This window comes from Gopherus evgoodei, chromosome 6 (genome assembly GCF_007399415.2).
Source record: "Gopherus evgoodei ecotype Sinaloan lineage chromosome 6, rGopEvg1_v1.p, whole genome shotgun sequence".
Taxonomy (NCBI): Eukaryota; Metazoa; Chordata; order Testudines; family Testudinidae; genus Gopherus; species Gopherus evgoodei.
The window spans coordinates 61,335,513-61,356,071 of record NC_044327.1 but is presented as its reverse complement, the minus strand read 5'-3'; the positions used below and the strand labels follow the sequence as shown (position 1 = coordinate 61,356,071).

The 20,559-nt window shown below is 44.5% G+C and overlaps 1 protein-coding gene across 2 annotated transcripts in view; it reads left to right on the top strand.

Annotated features, from left to right (window-relative positions):
• TNFAIP8 (TNF alpha induced protein 8) overlaps nt 1-20,559 on the top strand; it is a 95,787-nt gene that overhangs the window by 45,118 nt on the left and 30,110 nt on the right. The window contains exon 1 of one of the 2 annotated variants that reach the window (XM_030567856.1): nt 18,816-18,914. The exons of the other annotated variant lie outside the window; for it this stretch is intronic. Within the exon in view, the coding sequence (XP_030423716.1) occupies nt 18,884-18,914 (31 nt within the window). The 5' untranslated portion in view covers nt 18,816-18,883. Of the gene's footprint in view, nt 1-18,815; nt 18,915-20,559 lie in introns of those variants that run through there. 2 annotated transcript variants of the gene reach the window in all.

Below are 20,559 nucleotides of genomic sequence, written 5' to 3'. Positions count from 1 at the left end.
TGTATTTCAGAGTAGCTGCCGTGTTAGTCTGTATCCGCAAAAAGAACAGGAGTACTTGTGGCATCTTAGAGACTAGCAAATTTGTTTGAACATAAGCTTTTATGGGCTACAGCCCACTTTATCAGATGCATAGAATGGAACATATAGTAAGGAGATATACATATATACACACACACACACACACACACACACACCACGAAAAGATTAGAGTTGCTATACCAACTCTGAGAGGCTAATTAATTAAGATGAGTTGTTATCAACAGGAGAAGAAAAATTTGTGTAGTGATAATCAAAATGGCCCATTTCAGATAGTTTAAGAAGGTGTAAGGATACTTAACATGGGGAAATATATTCAATGTGTGTAGTTGCTCAGCCATTCCCAGTCTATTCAAGCCTAAATTGATGGTATCTAGTTTGCATATTAATTCAAGTTGAGCAGTTTCTTCTTGGAGTCTGTTTTTGAAGCTTTTCTGTTGCAAGATTGCTGCCTTTAAGTCTGTTACCAGAGAGGTGAACTGTCCACATATCTATTCAAGTGACATCATCATAGGACCTAATCATATCAGCCACGCCATCGGGCTCATTCACCTGCACATCTACCAATGTGATATATGCCATCGTGTGCCAGCAATGCCCCTCTGCCATGTACATTGGACAAACCGGACAGTCTCTATGCAGAAGAATAAATGGACAGAAATCTGACATCAGGAATCATAACATTCAAAAACCAGTAGGAGAACACTTCAGCCTCTCTGGTCACCAAATATATTAAGAGGAAAGGATACTATTCCATTGTTATACAGGCCCTTGTGGATCACCTTGCCATAGTTATTGACACCTAAATCAGATTAATGGGAAAGGTGCATGATGCCAGGGTATTTCATAAGTCTGGCCTGTTTTAACCATGGGCAAGCTTGTACATTGCCCCCAGCAATACACAGTCATCAATGGAGTGTTCATACCAACTGTGATTTTTAGGAGAGCCAGTGTTCCCTCTGCTAATGTGGTTGATGAAACCTTATCCTGATGTGCATCAACATGACAATAGACAATTTTACTACATGCTAGCAAGTTGGAGGATGGTGATAGAATGTCCCTTTGGCATAATAAAGGTGAGTGGTGCTACTTGCAAACTCATATGGGTTATAGTGTCTTTAATATCATACATGTGATATAACATGGTTCAATGTTTCACAATAAGTTATCTTATGGGAGAATACTCTGGGTACGACTGAGTTGGTGACAATTTTGAATCAGTGTGTACTTACAGATGACCAACATATGAATCTTACTGCTACATGGTCTGCTACAGCCAAAGCCATAAGATATGCCATTTGCACTTGCGTATTAGAGCTGTACAGTGAGTACGCTGTGTGTTAATCGGATTGCATAGAACATTTGGAGTGTTGTGTATGGTGTATTGAGGCCGTTGCCTTGTATTCAAATGTAGAGCTTAGGCAAGCATTAACAATTCCTTTTAATTCAACTGTATTGAAATTTATTGATGCTAAAAGAGTAAGCATATCAGCTGCTGTAACTTGTTGAAAGTACGTGGAAGCATAAGACACACACAGTTCATAAACAATGCAAATCATTAATGTATCTATCTCTTTCTGGCACACTGGATTCATTATAGAGTGAAGCTGTTACTGCTGATGCTATAGTGATCCATGCTTAATTGACTGGCTCCCCTGGGAATTGTTCTGTTTTGATAGTAGTAATGGGGCTCCTGGGGCTCCTGCTTCCTGGGATTTCATCCCCATGATTCATGGCCCTGAGTAGTCTATGAACCGTGTTCCTATGAAATTCCAAGTCTCACTTCTTTATTTCACAGTCATGGCAGAGATACTCTACAGCAGGTTCTTCTCCAGCTCCAATTTTTCTGATAGTTTGGAACATTCCTTATGAAGCTCTATTATCAAGCCGTCCCTGCTCCTGTCACATTGCCCTCAAATTCAGGATTCTTTTACTGACACTGACAGGCATCCCTTGACAAGTCTGTGATCTTTGCACCTGTTCCTGACAGGCAAAGGAATAAATGTTGGTGACTGCCCTTGAATTCATGTAATTCTATTCTGTCTATGCAGCAGCAAGTAAAAGGAACAATTTTTATTTCTAAAGAATTCTATTCCCTTTGTATTTTCATTCTGCCATCAAACATCTCTTTTCTAAAGGAGCTATCCCAAGAGAAGAAATTGTGCGTTAATTTTACCTTCCAATGACCCAAAACATCTTTTGAGGGGAAGGGAGAGATGTCTGGAGCCATTTACTGGAAGACATAGCAGCTCTGGTGATTATATTGCACACTTCTCAGCCTGCTACCACCCTACAAGATGATGTGCTGCTTCAGATACCAGAATGGAAGAAAGACCAATTAATTATTCCACGCTGAGTTGCCAAGGAAATCTTTCTGTGACTTGTGAGAGAGCAACTGATAATTTCTTGGATAGGCATTGCAAATTACAGTGGCAGCAGAGGGAGTCTTGCATTACGAAGGAATCTTGGAGACCACCTGGAATTTCTAATGAGTAAAAAATTTATATTTTATTACTCCTTAGGGACGGATCAAAATCAGATCAGTAATAAACCAGTTTCTGCCTAGTAGCAGGGTATTTTAATGTGCAGCTGGTTTGGGATGACAGTGATTGGCTTTAAACATAGCTTAATGGCAATTTACAGTTTGGCTGGGATATGGCTACAAACCTTTTAGATCTTTTATATGAATAACTTTTTTTTCATTTTATTAAAAAAAAAATAAAAATAAAAACATTACTGCGTTCAGCTGCTGTAAGATGAATGCAGGGACAGGGAGATAGATGAACTTGATGGCCCTGCATGCACCCTCAGCTGAAGCCAAAGCTAGAATAGATTATTCTATTATACTCATTATTTTGTAATATCCTTCATTATAACAAAGATGTTCCAATCATCTTATCAAGTACTACTCACCCAGCTTCTATCTATTCAATGTGTCCTAGTCTCTCTTATTGTTGGATGTCCAGGGTGCTGGATGGGTCTTGTCTTCGCAGACATCCAAGTTCCGAACCCACACTCATTTCAATTCCATGGATGAGTCCATGCTGAAATGGGGCTCTCTGCTTTTGTGGGTGCTCAGGATGCAGTCCAGTTCAGGTAAAATTGACTTGTTTGCCAGCACCGGAGGTCTTACTCTTATCCCTGACTTTCTGGTAGCTCACCTTGAGACACTATATCTTTATTTTGCATTGATGTCATAGAATCATAGAATATCAGGATTGGAAGGGACCTCAGGAGGTCATCTAGTCCAACCCCCCGCTCAAAGCAGGGCCAATCCCCAGACAGATTTTTGCCTCAGATCCCTCAAGGATTGAGCTCACAACCCTGGGTTTAGCAGGCCAATGCTCAAACCACTGAGCTATCTCTCCCCCCACGACCTTTCCTAAAGTTCCCTCCAGTGACTAATTCTGGAACGGTGGGACCCACAACAAGGCAACAATCAATTCCCCTTCAATAGCCATTCCTACCTCCCCAAGTCTTGTGTCTCAGTGGTGGTAATGGGTAGGAGAAGGGATAATTGGGACTTCTGCTAAGATATACACTTGATTAACTCTGTCCATCAGTGTCAAGTTTCCTTCCCACACTTACTCAGGAAGGTGGGGCTACTCCCCCAAGCCCTGTCAGGAGAGGGAACAGGGAAACTCCCTACGCCCAGTGGAGGGGTCGTGCCAGGAGCAAGGAGGGAGCCTGCACTGCTCAGCAGGCTCGACCAGGGGCCGGTCTGGTGTTGGGGGCACAGGCTGAGGCTGGCCCCAGGTCGAACTCTACAGTGTAATAGAGATAACAAAAATAAGGCTTATAATTTTTGTATCGATTTCTAGCATACAGGATTCAGGCTGGATAAACACTTTATGTCGAGTCTGTTTAATCCTGTGGTTGGCCTTTGTACAATTCAGAGTGCTTCTTTGCACTGCTGAAGTCAGGTTTTGCTCATTTTGGCTTAAGGCTGCACTGAAATTCTTAGGTGTTTGTTCATATGACCACATAGGTGCACGCTGAAACACAGGCATTTTGGGGCCATTGTTGTTTCAAACACAGGATGAGGAAGCTTTTTAGAGAAATTCCAAACAGTGTGTGATTGTGGATCCTGAGCAGAGGACTGTGAAGGGAGACCGCTTCTAACCAGGGAGTGGATTACAAGATAGTACCTAGGAATGGGATTATGGGTGGCCTTGGCTGCACGTTTTCACTGCATTAACCTTGTGGTAGCAATACACATCAGAAGCTACTTCACAAGCTGGCCTATAGCTCAGAATATAGTGCCTGCTATGCCACGTAGCACTGAGAGCCAATGGTGGGTGTGTGAACACATTAAGAGGGGGAAAACAGGATTGAGCATTGAGGTTAGCATGCATTGAAGACCAGGGACTGTGACTAGTCTTTCATGCATCTGTCAGTCTTGGTGTGTTGCTTTAACCCTGCTTATCGTCTGGTACAGTCTGTTTGTTGAGCAAACCTTGATAAGCTGAAAACAGCTTGTTGGTTTATGTTTATGACTGATAGTGCAGATTGCAACTTGTTCCAAGGTTGTTCTTAATAGATAATGTGCTGTAAAAACTGAAGTTATGTAAAGAATCATCCTTTTCCTGGTAAAATGATTCTAGTCATAATCTGCACTGGAAACGTTAATATTCCTGACAACAGGCAAACCTGAGCAGTGTCTGGATTATCTTGGTAAACTTTCAAACATAAATTTTCCATTAAAAGATAATAAAAGCAAATAGAAATCAGGGTAGAATTTGACAGGAGCAGGAGCAGATGGGTTACTGAGTCCAGAGGCTTTTTGGCTGCAGACCCATTTAAACCGTACCAACACAATTGCACAACTAGTCAAAATTCCTTTTTGATAGCATAAAAAATTGACACCCAAAACAGCAAAACTGCCTAAAAGCTGGTATTTTTTTCATTGCACTCATGTCTGTAGGACAAAGCAGCAGTAATCTTTTTTGCAGCAACAACAAAAAAAAATACAGTAACATAGTTACATGTTGTGTTCCTCTACCCCTGGGTTAGGCAGAAAAATTAAAATAGCTTCTAGGGCTGTCAAATGATTTCAAAAAAAGGAACCATGATTTAAAAAATCATGATTAATCTCAGTTTAATTACCCTGTTAAACAATAATAGAATATTGTTTATTTAATTATTTTGGATGTTTTCTACATTTTCAAATATATTGATTTCAATTGCAACATAGAATAGAAAGGGTACAGTGCTCAGTTTATATTTTTATTACTAATATTTGTGCTGCAAAAAAGATGAAAGAATAGTATTTTTTTCAATTCACCTCATACAAGTATTGTTGTGTAATCTCTTTATTGTGAAAGTGCAACTTACAAATGTAGAAGTATTACTTTTTTATATAACTGCACTCAAAAACAAAACAATGCAAGACTTTAGAGCCTACAAGTCCAGTCAATCCTACTTCTTGTTCAGGCAATCACTAAGACAAACAAGAGTGTTTACATTTACAGGAGATAATGCTGCCCACTTCTTATTTACAATGTCAGCAGAAAGTGAGATCAGGTATTTGCATAGCATAGTTGTAATCGGGTTGCAAGGTACTTCCGTGCCAGATATGCTAAACATTTGTATGCCCCTTCATGGTTTGACCACTATTCCAGAAGACATGCTGTAGTGTTAATTTTGGATTGTTATGTTTTCTTATAAAACAAGCTTTGGGAGACAAAGTGGTATCTGAGTGGCAGAAGAGTTTGCTCTGTTTCTTGAGGTCTGATAAGAGTCACTTGAGGCAGAATTGCTCCCTGCGAACTGAGCCTTGGTGTTGAGCTATGATTCTGAAAAGAATGGATTTGCCTGTATGCTGTTTGACATCTCCTTTCAGGATTGCTATATGTACAAATAAAAACCCAGACTCTGTCACTGATTTCTCCTTCACTGGGAAGCTGACCTGCAAAGCCCTGTACATTTACAACTACTCAGCAGAGGTGTGACACTAGTCAAAAGAATCGCCAGCTGGGGGAGGCTAGCCCCCCCAGCCCCGCCCCTTCTGCCCCACCTCCTGCCCCTCCCGCCAGAGTTTCCCCACCACAGCTGCCAGCCCGCGCCTCAGGCTAGCGCTCCCAGCCCTGGAGCTCTGGGAGGAAGAGCGGATGGCACAGTGCCAGCCCCAGCCTGAGGCCCACTTGGGGCTATGGCACAGGGACAGGGGAACTGGCAGGAGAAGATCTGGGGGCAGAGCATGGGCAGGGCCACGCCTGGCTGTTTGGGGAGGCACAGCCTCCCCCAGCCTATGATAACCTGCCACCCATGGAAGGGGGCAACTACATTTATTTCCTTACCTCTTTTCTTGTAAGTTAATTTCTCCATTCCCCTCCTAACTCTTTATTGCTTTTCTGAACTGCTTCCAGTTAATGAAAATCTTTCTGGAAATATGGTGCCCAGAATGGAATGTAATAATCTAGGAACATAAATGCATGATGGCTGCTTAGAGTAAGATATGGTACCTGAGAAAAATCTGAGGTCCATCACAGAAAATCTAGGGCAACAAGTGCATACATAACAGAGAAAGTTTATGAAACAAGACGTGAGTGAGTAAAACAGCAGAACTGGTGTCCGACACAGAACAAAGTGGAAAATATTATCATAGAATATCAGGGTTGGAAGGGACCTAGTCCAACCCCCTGCTCAAAGCAGGACCAATCCCCAATTATTATCTAAGGGTTTATTTTAAAAATTAAAAAAACCTCATCTTGCTCACGGAGATTTGGTAAGATTTCAGTTAGTGGGAAGTAAAAGTACATCTAGCTAGGTCTGCTGCAACTGGTGTTTCTTACATGGTAGCTGTTAGTTCACAAATATAAATGTTTTCGTTGGAGGCTTTCGTTTTCTGGTCCAAGTCAATTAACTGCATGAGCACATTCCAGCAGGTGGCGAGCTGTTCATTAGTAACACATAAAAGTGGAGCTAACTCATCTGTTTAGTTACTTATATGGTTCTTATCAAGGTAGTATCTGGGGGTATGTCTACATCTACAATTTTGCAGCGCTGGTTGTTACAGCTGTATTAGTACAGCTGTATAGGGCCAGCGCTGCAGAGTGGCCACACTTACAGCAACCAGCGCTGCAAGTGGTGTTAGATGTGGCCACACTGCAGCGCCGTTGGGCGGCTTCAAGGGGGGTTCGGGGAACGCGAGAGCAAACCGCGGGGAAGCAGGTCTCCTTCCCCGGTTTGCTCCAGTGTTCCCCGAACCCCCGTGCAAGCAGGTCTCCTTCCCCCGCGGTTTGCTCTCGCGTTCCCCGAACTCCCTCCGTTCAAGCAGGTCTCCTTCCCCGCGGTGTGCTCTCGCGTTCCCTGAACCCCCGAGCAAGCAGGTCTCCTTCCCCGCGGTTTGCTCTCGCGTTCCCCGAACCCCCCTGCAAACCGCGGGGAAGGAGACCTGCTTGCACGGGGGTTCGGGGAACGTGAGAGCAAACCGCGGGGAAGGAGACCTGCTTGCACGGGGGTTCGGGGAACGCGAGAGCACACCGCGGGGAAGGAGACCTGCTTGCACGGAGGGGGTTCGGGGAACGCGAGAGCAAACCGTGGGGAAGGAGACCTGCTTCCCCGCGGTTTGCTCTCGCGTTCCCCGAACCCCCCTGCAAACCGCGGGGAAGGAGACCCGCTTGGGGGGGGGATTCGGAGAACACCGGAGCAAACCGCGGGGAAGGAGACCTGCTTGATTACCAGAGAGGCTTCCTCAGGTATGCTGGGATACCTGCTTATTCCCCGGAGGTCAAGAAAAACGCTGGTAAGTGTCTACACTTGATTACCAGCGCTGGATCACCAGCGCTGGATCCTCTACACCCGAGACAAAACGGGAGTACGGCCAGCGCTGCAAACAGGGAGTTGCAGCGCTGGTGATGCCCTGCAGATGTGTACACCTCCTAAGTTGCAGCGCTGTAACCCCCTCACCAGCGCTGCAACTTTGTGATGTAGACAAGCCCTGAGTGCCTAAGGTATTTAAATAGAAATTTCAATATACAATCTCTCTTTCTTCCTTCCCATTCTGTAGGAGAAACAGGGGTGTGGGTGTGAGAACTAAATTAAAAGAAGCTTTGTATTTAGTTTTGAAAGTAGATAGCATTGACCACAGAACTCTCTGTTATGGCAGTAAGCATTGTAATCTAGGTCCAGACAGAAATAAGCATTTTTAGAGGTAAGCATGTTTCTATAACATACAATCAAAAGGATTACGCTAGTCTTTTGTTGACAGCCACAGTAAGACACACACTCAGCCCTGAAGGCAGCAGCACAGCTGACTAAGGGCGAGTTTACAGTGGCAAAACGCTAAAGCACTGCTGCAGCAGCACTTTAACATGCCTTGTGTGGCTACGGCACAGCACTGGGAAAGAGCTCCAGTGCTCTTAAAAAAACCACCTCAACAAGGGGTACGGTTCCCAGTGCTGGGGCACTGTCTATACTGGCGCTTCACAGTGCTGACACCTTGCTGTGCTCGAGGTGTGTAGTTTTTTTCACACCCCTGAGTGAGAAAGTTGCAGTGCTGTAAATTGCCAGTGTAGACAAACCCGTAGGGTGAGGAGACACATTGCCTAGTGATTATATCTATCTGATTTAAGGAACATGATCAAAGGTGGCCTGAAAGACCCTTTTTTAAAAAAAATGGGGTTTGTGCCCTGTTTCTGCTGAGAATATACTTATAAAGCTTGAAAGTTTCCTCCATTACCACCTCCTCCCCAGAAAATGTTTTGGGCTTTTGTTTTCATTGTTGTTTTTTTTGGTTGTGTTTTTGTTTTCCATTTTAGATGTTTAGTCAACATTTTAGATGTTCTGTTCCTACTGCACAGTTAGTTGCCACTTCTTGCAAGCTTTCTTCTAATACCCCTCCCACAGCAGTGCTCCTCTTTTGTAAGCCCCTGATCAATTGCCAGCTAACTGGGTATCTAGACATTAAGCTTCAGCATCATCTTGGCTGAATTCACTGCTCTTCTTTTGGTGGGTTTGATTTCCATTCATTTGAGCTATACGAGGAGAACGGGGTTAGACACTAGAGTAACTAATGAGGAAATACTTGTGTAAACAGAGGAGTCTTAAACTGTGCTCTAAGAGGCAAAATCTGAGTAAAACCTGATTTTTTGCAGAAGATTTCTGCAGCTGTGTATCCTTCACCAAAAATGGCTCATCCGTAGCTTGGGTAAACTTGGACTCTTGGGTCCCAACAGCTGTTGTTTCCAGCATTCTTAGAACGGTGTGGAGTGAGATGTGTCCCTTTAGGCCGGGGCAGTGCAACGCTCCCTCCCTCACCCCGGAGGTGGGAGGTCCCTGGAGGGCTGCAATAGCCTGTCTCTAGGCTTGTCTCTGTTTACCTGCATACTGGGCTCAGGCAGCCCATCCCCCAACAGTCTTAAGGGGCCGGCTATAGCCCGGGTGGGGCTCAGGCAGCCAGCAAACACCACAGTTTTAAGGGGGCTGGGGCCTGGGCTTGCAGAGCTCAGGCAGCTAGCAAACAACACAGTCTTAAGGGGGCTGGGGCCACTTCTCTTCAGAATGAGAGCCCCTTGCAGAGGAATGAGGGGCAGGGGGATGCGAGCCCAGGGGGAGGGGCAGGGGGATGCGAGCCCTCCCTACTCCACCATGTCCTAGCTCAGGGCCCTGGCAGGGGCAGAGTCAGCTGCCCCAGGATCAGCAGGGATTCACCTACCACACGTCGACGCTGGAGGTCTGGGCTTTGCAGCCAGCCCTACGGCAGCTGCCCCTGGGCCACTTCCTGCCTCCCCTGGGATGGGGACCTCCAGCATCCAGGCATCATCTGGCTCCTCCTGGTAAACAGCAGTGGGCACTCCAGGCCAATCATCATTTGCATCTGGGGCATGGACCGAGCTAGGTGGGGGATCTGCCTCAAGCTGCCAGGGCGGCCCAGAGGATTCAGAATTCCCTAAAAAACGTTGCGATACTATAGAATACTTTATTCTCATGGGGGCCGCTGCAGGGCCCGGGGCCTGGCGCAAATTGGCCCACTTGCTCCCCCCCCCCCAGGCAGCTCTGCGAGCTGTTCCAGAACCAGCGGGACGTCCTTTCCCTCTGCAGGTTTCCCCCCGAATGGGCTGCAGGTCCAGTCTTTTATACTTCCGGCTTTACCCTTCTCCTTCCGGCAAGGAGGGCGGGGAGGCTTAGACTCCACCCTCCCAGGGGTGGGTTACGTTACCTCAGTCTCCCCGGAGGAGGGACGCCCGTCCGCCTCACTACAGGCAGGCAAACTTTTAGGCCTGAGGGCTGCATCGGGTTGTGGAAATTGTATGGAGGGCAGGTTAGGGGAGGGGGACGTGGCTCGCAGCCCCACTGCCCAGAGCATTGTTCCAGCAGTGAGGGGAGGGGAAACAGCAGGGGAGGGACTGGGGGTTAGCCTCCCAGGCCAGGCAGGAGGGGCCCGAGGGCCGGATGTGGCCTGTGGGCTGTAATTTGCCCACCTGTGCTTTAGGCCATCATCAACCATTGAACGTTTCAACTCGATGGAGAAACATTATACTATACAGAGGACCACTGTCTACTCTGCACCCCATCTGTCTTCTAGCTCCATAACATATTGAGTGATTTTGTTACCAGAGTCTATTAAATGCTGTATAATCCTAAGGCTTATGCCACATAGTTTAGGTCTAAGTCTCCTAAGGGAATTCTCTCCTGCCTCTGAGAGGAAAACCGATCCAGTAGCCTTTTTTAAAGGTGATATTACAGAGTTTTTGAAGTCATGCATTTGAGGGAGTTACTCACAGACTTTCACGATGATCTGTTTTATAAAGATTGATGGTTTTTTCTTTCTGAGGGAAGGATGTGAATCTACAGTGCACCAGCTTTCCATGCAATAACTTGCCATAGACGCTGGTATAGCTCAGTGAAGGGCCTGAAGTACAGCTTGACATACTACACTTTTCAAGTAGTAGTGCGTCAAGCCACATTCTGAGACTTTCACTGCACAGGAGCAGTGTCCACATGGAAAGTTAGTGCACCGCAAGCTATTGCACTGTACATTCACAACCTGGCTTGCTGCACAGTAACTTTGTTTAGTCTGAAAAGCAACGGTAAAAATGGTTTTGTAGTTCTGCTACTTTGAATGTTAATCATTCCATATCAGACTTATTCAGTTGATAGTTAAAACTACCGGACTTGTTTATCAGCCTGGAATCTGAAAGTCAAGCTGGGCTCACATCATCACCGGTGACTGTTGGCGAGCCAAATGTTGGCTTGGTTTTATCTGTGCAATTGTATTGTCTGAAAATTGCCCTGTTCTATTCTATATAGGTTCTTTACACCACACTCTGTAGTGCCTTCCACTTCCTGAAGAAGAACTCTATGTAAGTTCAAAAGCTTGTCTTTTTCACCGACAGATGGTGGTCCAATAAAAGATACCTGCCTTCTAGTAGTGCATGAAGCAAAACTGTCATGTGTTTGTGTCTTCTCTCATCCTCTCCTAGTGGGAGGAGCATGTGCAGTGGAGTATCTTGACTTGGTAAGGTTTTAGGGTTTTTTATGTATACATGTTTGTTAGAGAAAGCCAGCTCAAAGAAATGCAACTTGCACTTGGAGCCAAAGGTGGTGAGGTGTGTGACAATCCTCAGTTCTTGGGGAGTTCATTCCATAGTCGAGAGCTTTAGGTGGTCTTTTAGATATCCTGAGCCCAGGCCATGAAGCACCTTGAAGATAAGGACCAAGTCCTTGAACTTGATTCAGAATTCTATAGGAAACCTATAGAGAGAGTGGAGGAGGGCACGTTTGATGTGCTTGTGGTTGTCCATGCTAGTTGGAGTTTCCTAAGCAGTGAAGGCTTCATGTCCAGGTATATCACAATGTGGTAGTGCAGCTGAGAGGTGAAAAATTTCCTTTACTGGGTTTGCACAGCTGTTATTTGGGAAGAGGGAAGGAGGCAGAATTTGAAAACATTGGTGGCCCTGCCATTGGGATTTATTGTTTAACTATTCTGCACAAGATGATGCACAAGTCAGAAAAGACTCTACTCTAGCTGAAGATTCCTAATGCTGTTTTGGGTCTGTACAGCGGACAGAAGTGAAAAGTAGAAAAACTTTTATTGCTTACTTAAGTCTCAGCAATGGCTCTGTACACACAGGAGGCAGATATCATGAGGAAGGAGGTGGTTTTTAAGTTCAGTTTAAGTCAAACACAGAACATAAGCATGGCCATATTGGGTCAGAACAAAGGTCCATCCAGCCCAGTATCCTGTCTGCTGACAGTGGCCAATGCCAGGTGCCCCAGAGGGAGTGAACCTAACAGGCAATGATCAAGTGATCTCTCTCCTGCCATCCATCTCCACCCTCTGACAAACAGAGGTTAGGGACACCATTACTTACCCATCCTGGCTGATAGCCATTAATGGACTTAACCTTCATGAATTTATCTAATTCTCTTTTAAACCCTCTTATAGTCCTAGCCTTCACAACCTCCTCAGGCAAGGAGTTCCACAGGTTGACTGTGTGTTGTGTGAAGAACAACTTCCTTTTATTTGTTTTAAACCTGCTGCCCATTAATTTCATTTGGTGGCCCTTAGTTCCTATATTATGGGAACAAGTAAATAATGGTTTTCTTTTTTCACTTTCTCCACACCACCCATGATTCTATATGCCTCTATCATGTCCCCCCTTAGTCTCCTCTTTTCCAAGCTGAAAAGTCCTAGCCTCTTTAATCTCTCCTCCTATGGGACCCATTCCAAACCTCTAATCATTTTAGTTGCCCTTCTCTAATGCCAGTATATCTTTTTTGAAATGAGACCACATCTGTATGCAGTATTCAAGATGTGGACATACCATGGATTTATACAAGGGCCATAAGATATTCTCCATCTTATTCTCTATTCTTTTTTTAATGATTCCCTAACATCCTGTTTGCTTTTTTGACTGCCGCTGCACACTTCGTGGATGTCTTCAGAGAACTATCCACGATGACTCCAAGCTCTCTTTCCTGATTAGTTGTAGCTAAACTAGCCCCCATCATATTGTGTGTATAGTTGGGGTTGTTTTTTCCAGTGTGCATTACTTTACATTTATCCACATTAAATTTCATTTGCCATTTTGTTGCCCAATCACTTCGTTTTGTGAGATCTTTTTGAAGTTCTTCACAGTCTTCTTTGGGCTTAACTATCTTGATCAAAACTTTGCCAACTCAGTGTTTACCCCTTTCTCCAGATAATTTATGAATAAATTGAATAGGATTGGTCCTAGGACTGACCCTTGGGGAACACCACTAGTTACCCCTCTCCATTCTGATAATTTACCATTAGTTCCTACCCTTTGTTCCCTGTCTTCTAACCAGTTCTCAATCCATGAAAGGATCTTCCCTCTTATCCTTTGACAACTTAATTTACGTAAGAGCCTTTGGTGAGGGACCTTGTCAAAGGCTTTCTGGAAATCTAAAAGCAGCAAAGAGTCCTGTGGCACCTTATAGATTAGCAGACGTATTGGAGCATGAGCTTTCGTGGGTGAATACCCACTTTGTTGGATGCATGTCACCCACGAAAGCTCATGCTCCAATTCATCTGTTAATCTATAAGGTGCCACAGGACTCTTAGTTTGGATCTGTAAAAGCAGCAAACACGGCTTCCCCTCTGATACTGGAAATCTAAGTACGCTATGTCCCCTGGATCCCCCTTGTCCACATGTTTGTTCAGCCCTTCAAAGAACTGTAATAGATTAGTAAGCCATGATTTCCCTTTACAGAAACCATGTTGACTTTTGCCCAACAAGTTATGTTCTTCTGTGTCTGACAATTTTATTCTTTAGTATTGTTTCAATTAATTTTCCTGGTACTGACGTTAGACTTACCGGCCTGTAATGGCCGGGATCACCTCTAGCACCCTTTTTAAATATTGGTGTTACGTTAGCTATCTTCCAGTCATTGGGTACAGAAGCTGATTTAAAGGACAGGTTACAAACCATAGTTAATAGTTCTGTAATTTCAAATCTGAGTTCTTTCAGAAGTCTTGGGTGAATGCCATCTGATCCCGGTGACTTGTTACTATTAAGTTTTGTCAATTAATTCCAAAACCTCTTCTAATGACACTTCAATCTGTGACAATTCCTCAGATTTGTCAGCTACAAGGGACAGCTAAGGTTTGAGAATCTCGCTAACATCTTTAGCTGTGAAGACTGAAGCAAAGAATTCATTTAGTTTTTCTGCGATGACTTTATCGTCTTCAAGTGCTCCTTTTTTATCTTGATTGTCCAGGGGCCCTGGTGGTACATCATGCTTCTGATGTACACCTGTACCCCAATATAAAGCGACCCGATATAACATGAATTTGAATATAATGCAGTAAGCAGTGCTCCAGTGGGTGGGGCTGTGCACTCCGGTGCAGGGGTGGCAGGTTATATGGGCTCAAGGTGCTCAAGCACCAGGAATATTCAAGGCTGAGGGCTGTGCTCCACCAATATTTGGAGCTGTGTTTCTCCCCTGGCCCTGCCTGGAGCTGGCCCTGCCCCCGCCTCAGCTTCCCTGCCTGAAAGAAAACAGCCAGTGTGTCTCTCCCTTGTTTGTGATGCTTCTGCCTAAGGCTATAGAGATCAGCGGCAGGCAGCCTTTCGGAGCACCAGAGGAGGGAAGAGGGAGAGAAGAGGGGGAAGGAGGCACACACGTGCTTGGGAGCTCTCTCCCCCACCCCCCGGCACCCATGGGCAGCAGCAGGGGAGGCCACATATGATGGCAACCCCTGGCCCCGGTACCCACCATAGGGGAGGCAAGTGGGCTTTCTGGACCTGAGAGAGTCCCTAGGAGCATGTGCAGTGACTGTGTGGTGCAGAGTGAATGTGCTGTGGAGGGGGGGAGGAGGAGAGGAGAGGCCCCTCCCCTGGAGCTTGCTGCTGCCAGTAAGCCTGGGGGGGGAGTCCTCTCTGGTCCTAGCCCTGAGGCAGCCTGTCTGTATCCCAAGTTCCTTATCCCCAGCCTTGCCCCACCCCAGAGCCTGCGCCCCCAGCACCCCAACCCTGAGCACCCTCCTGCACTGTGAACCCCTCATCCCCAGCCCCACCCCAGAGCCCTCACTTGAGGGGAAAAACGGGCAACTTAAATTTGGTGGTCAGTTTGGAGTATCATTGTGTTTAGCACAATACTTGATTATTTTACATCCTTCAAAGTATACAGGTGTTACAAAGTGGGAATGTTCTTAATGTTTTCTCTGAATACTGTGTGGGTGCCTCAGTTTCCCCTATGCATTTCTCAAGGATCTAGATGGTGGGATAAGGTGTGTGTTTGTTGTAGAGCCGTAGAGTGCCAGTGTGATGCTGTCTGCACAGAGAATGGCCGAAACCCTGTCTCTGGGCAACTGATGGCCTGGGCCGCTCTCCTGCAAGGTGCCAACTGAAGGTGTTGGAGAACAAAGAGATCAAGTGGCCTTCTAATGCCTGGAAAAGAGACCAAGGCCAGAGGAGAGAGTGTCAGTGCCTGTGCGGACTTCTGGGAAGCGCATGGTGTGGAAGGGGATGCTGGGATGCTTTGGAACTACTCCATACAAAGCCAGTCAGGACTCTGGGGGAGCCTCCTCTCTCTGAGCATACTGTCTGCAGGGCAAGAAGCTTACACCTTCCTGGGTCTGACCTCGGAGCATTCAACTTGCCCTTCCACACCGTGCACTTTCTGCAGGGAGTCTGCCCAGGCATGTCCTGGGGCAACCTGAGGTCCCTGCACTCCAACTCTGCAGTCAGACGTGACTCTTAGCCAGCAGGTAAAAGAGAAGGTTTATTAGACAACAGGATCACAGTCTAAAACAGAGCTTGTAGGTACAGAAAACAGGACCCCTCAGTCAGGTCCATCTTGGAGGGTGGGGAGCCTAGACCCAAGACCGGAGCCTCTCCCCATTTCCCCAGTCAGCTCCAAACTGACATTCCCTCCTCTAGCCTTTGTGTCTCTTCTGGACAAGGAGGCCACCTGATCTCTTTGTCCCCAACACCTTCAGTTGGCACTTTGCAGGGGAAATTGAGGCACCCACGCAGTATTCAGAGAAAACATTAAGAACATTCCCACTTTTGTCACAACAGGTGCAACAAAATATAATATCGTATATTGAAGCAGGCAAGCGCTGCTTCTGACTTTCCACTTTTAATTGACCCTGGTAATCTTGTGGTGCCGACGCGTTGTAGCTTCATTTTATATCGGCTTACAGGGCGGGGGGAGGGGCGGGCACCACCATTTTGGACACCATCAAAAATTATACAAACCTGCTGCCTATGCTCCAGTAGATCAAAGCAAGTTCAATATAACTGTTTCACCTATAACGCAGTAAGATTTTTTGGCTCCCGAGGACAGCGTTATATCAGGGTAGAGGTGTACTTAAAAAAAAAATTTTGTTACTACTTTTTGAGTTTTTGTCTAGCTGTTCTTCAAACTCCTTTTGGCTTTTCTGTTAAAAATGCTAAATGTAATAAATCTGTCAATTTTTTGTTTGTCTTGAATGCCCCAGAATAGTTCTGAAGGCCTCTAAAACCACTTTAGAGAAGCGGCTTCTACATGTCAGAAATCTAGAATTCTCTGAAGTTTAACTACAAGAATTATTCCTCTGGTCTGAGGGGAAGAGGGGACTGGTAGGCTCCTGTTGTGTAAATTTACTCATGAAAAGTTCTTGCATACCATCTCAAATTATGGGCTGGATGTTGATCCTCCTAGAAATTCTGCCTTTAGTTAAAGGGCCCCAAGGGCTGTGGCTATTGCTCTTATTCCTGCCTCTTCTATAGTTTCTGCATTTTTTAGTGGGTTGTTGATTGCTGTCCAGTCATTACAGACTAGTGCATAGGGAGCAGGGGAGTGCAGAAAGAGTAACTTCTCACCTGAAAATGTGACTTCTTTAGTCAGTGCTGTGCTGTAACTTTTTCTCTAGGATGGCCTCTGAAATCATTTGGTGAGACTTCTCCTTTTCGCTGCTGAACTGTGCCAGCAGTGAAGACCATGGAACGTTTCCTACTTTCCTTAGGGATTGACATAGGCACTCCACTAGCAGAGGCCACTGTGAGTTGTGGTTGTCACAGATAAATAATTATATTTCAGTAGCACTTAGAAGCCCCTGCGAAGACATGGGCCCCATTGTGCTAGTCACTGTACAAAAACATAGTAAGAGACAAGCTCTGCTCTGAAGATCTTACATTCAAAATAGTTCAGACAGAAAATGTTATCGATGGGAAACTGAGGCACTGAGCTATTAAGTGATTTGCCCAAGGTGACACACACAATCTGAGTCACAGCCAGGAGTTAAATTTAGATTTCAATTTCCAGTCCATTAACTATAAGACCATCCTTTCTCCTGAATGTGTTCCCATAAGTTTGAATGGACATTATGGAGTATTAGATTATATGGTGCTCCATGTTTTTCTTCTGAAAGCACACTTTTAAATGGAGAACACCAAATCAGTGACTTGGGTCTCCAACCTTGGGGGTTTCCTGACTGCAGCTTGAAAGATACTTTATTTAGCCAGACTTCAGTGACCTGAGCACCTACTGGTTATAAAGTTTTTTTTCCTCCTGCTGATAATAGCCCAGCTTAACTGATTAGTGTCGTTAGAATTGGTATGGCAGCACCCATTTTTTTTTCATGTTCTCTGTGTACATATATATATCTTCCTACTGTATTTTCCACTGCATGTATCTGGTGAAGTGGGTTTTCGCCCATGAAAGCTTATGGCCAGATAAATTGGTTAGTCTCTAAGGGTACATCTATAGTACTCACCGGATTGGCGGGTAGTGTTCGATGTATCGGGGATCGAAGCCTGTACTCCACCTTGGCAGGAGGAGTAAGTAGAGTCGACGGGGGAGCCACGGCGGTTGACTCGCTGCCGTGAGGACGGCCAGGTAAGTCGAACTAAGATACTTTGACTTCAGCTACGCGAATAGCATAGCTGAAGTTGCGTATCTTAGTTCGAACCCCCCACCCCTAGTGTAGCCCAGGCCTAAGATGCCACAAGTACTCCTTGTTCTTTTTGCTGATACAGACTAATACAGCCACCACTTTGAAACATCTACTGTGTATGAGCAGTCTAGGGATATTGTAAAAGATGTACATTGTTACATTCTATTGCTATCCTGCAGAAAATTTTGTGAATGGGCCTTTAAAAGTTATATGTGGATGTATATGGGGGGCATGTTGTAGTACAAAGAATAATGGAAATAATAATAGGAAACAAATTCCCCCATGAAAAATCACAGCTGAATTGCTTCTTTGAGGATCTACAGTACCACATTTTCAACATGGAGGAGGGAAAAAAGTAAAATAATCTGTTATGAAACTTTAGTTTAAACAAACAAGTAAAGCTGCCATTTTTCCTCCTTGAAGTACTTTAAATCTTACTGTCTTCCAGTGTTAACCAGTCCAATTTCAGATCTCTCAGAACTAATTCCAAGTAACAGGCAGTGGTGAAAAGTGCAATTTAGGTTTAAAAAAATATTTTCATTTGGAGCTTGTAGCAAGTTGCCTTAGGCCCCTTCTGCTTGTCAATCACTGTCATAAAATATTCAAGTTACCACTCAGTGCTGCTTTTGGCTTAATGATTTTCATCTCACTTCGGCTCTCTCTCATACACATTCCTCATGCTGCAACAAGTAAAACTCCACCCTTTCTGAAGACTAAAAGACATGGGGGGGTGGGGAGGGATGGATGAAATAAAATGCATAAACTACAACTAACTGCTGGGAAATGAGTCTCTGCAAGGTGCCGTTTTCCAGACAGTTGTTTGTGTGCAGTTCAGAAAGGGGCGGAATCCTTTGCACATAGCTGAGTGCTGATTTGTTGAATTCACAGAATTTTCCCCCTCATAATCCCACCCACCCTTTTTTTGAGAAGTTGACTTGCTGCTTCTCAAAGAGCACGTCAGCTGTAATCTGGCCTCCAGTGAGTTACACTGACACCATGAGCTCAGAAGCTGATGAATCCAAGGAAGGTATGATTTTAACTTTTTCAAAGGCCTTCATTTAAAAATATAGCGCAGTTAGTGTCTTCAGGGCTGCTTGCAGCAGCCACAACAGAAAATGAATAAGCATTTTACTCATTTTAGCGTTGAACCATTCATAAGGGAGGGGAAAAATACTTTGGCAGAATCATCTAAAGACTGCTTTTAAGATTTTACTGGAATCAAAACAACCACAGTCTTGATTCCAAAGACATCTGCTTATTTGTACAAGGGTGATCTAAGAGTACACAAAGTACTGGTAAATGAAGGAAACGATGTATAGTAAAAGGCTTTTGAAATTGGAAATGCTGTATATTTGTAATAAAAGAGGAAGTTGTGTAGGGGAGAAGTGAAAGATCATTAATTTGGGAATGAGCTTGCTGCTGCTGCTGCTGCTGACTTCCTTTTCAGTAGAAGTGCACACTTTTTTGGTGGTGGGGGGTGTTAAACTGAGAGGAGTGTGCCTGGAACTAACGTTGCCAGAGCAAAGGGTTTCATTTACTCCTTGTAGCATGAACGTGTGGAAGAGCTGGAAACATTTCAACAAAAACACAATTATTCTCCCATGTTGATTTTTAGGGGGGTTTGTTTTGTGCAAGTTGCAGAGGAGGGTGGTGGAGAGGGGGTAGTAATTTCCTGAAACTCAGAATGTATACAAAAGAGCATTTGTACAGAAGGGAGAAAAAGTCAAGACTGGGATTAAAAAACTGGCTTTCTCTGAAAAGAATTTGATTTTATGATCTTCATAAGTAGTCTCTGTAGAGACTCCAAACTGAAAGACCGAAACAGTATGACTCTCACAAACCAGGCTAGGAACAAGGAAACCCAAGTGTTTCCCATTTGGTAACAAAACAATCAGAAAGCTCTTCAGAATATTTCAGGAGGCTCCCCCTCCCCATCCCACCTTTCTCTATCGCAAGCCACCACTTGAATGTTAAAATTACTGTAGGCCTAGACTTACTCTTGTACATGATGTGAAAGACAAGGATAGTTAGCTGATCTTCAGAAAAATAGGACTGGATCGAATGAAATTTAATGATACAGACGACAACATAATGTAGGTATTTAATGACTGTGTGCGTGATCTTTGGCATTCTTGTAGTACTCAGAAATTACACATGCGCTCTCCCTCCCTTTCTCCCCAAATGAACAAATACCCTAAAAAGCATATACTTTTTTTACCAAGACAATATTCAAGAAATTCTTCTAGAATTGAAATACTTTCCTGTAGCAACTGTTGTGAAAAAGAGAGAATGTACATTCCTATGGCAACATGCACATTCTACCCCATTTGTACAGTAGGAGAGCAAGTAGTATGCATGCCATGGCATGAAATGTTCTCTGGTTTACATACAGGAAACATCAGACAGTTTTGTAAAGTGCACTTTATTTCAAAAGTTAAATTGATTTTTTTTTAAGGCAAAGCTCTTATATCCTGTCTGATTTAGATTCTTAAAATTCTTTGGGAAGATGACTTTGGTTTTTATACAGATTGTTTAATTTCTCTTGACATAATGTGAGGTGCCAAGGTCTTCATGGTGACAAAGATAAGGGGTTGGTTTCTGAAGAGAAGAGACTACTTTGAATCAGTTGCTTTAATAAAACACTGGATTTTGTTTTGCTTTGACCTGAGTAA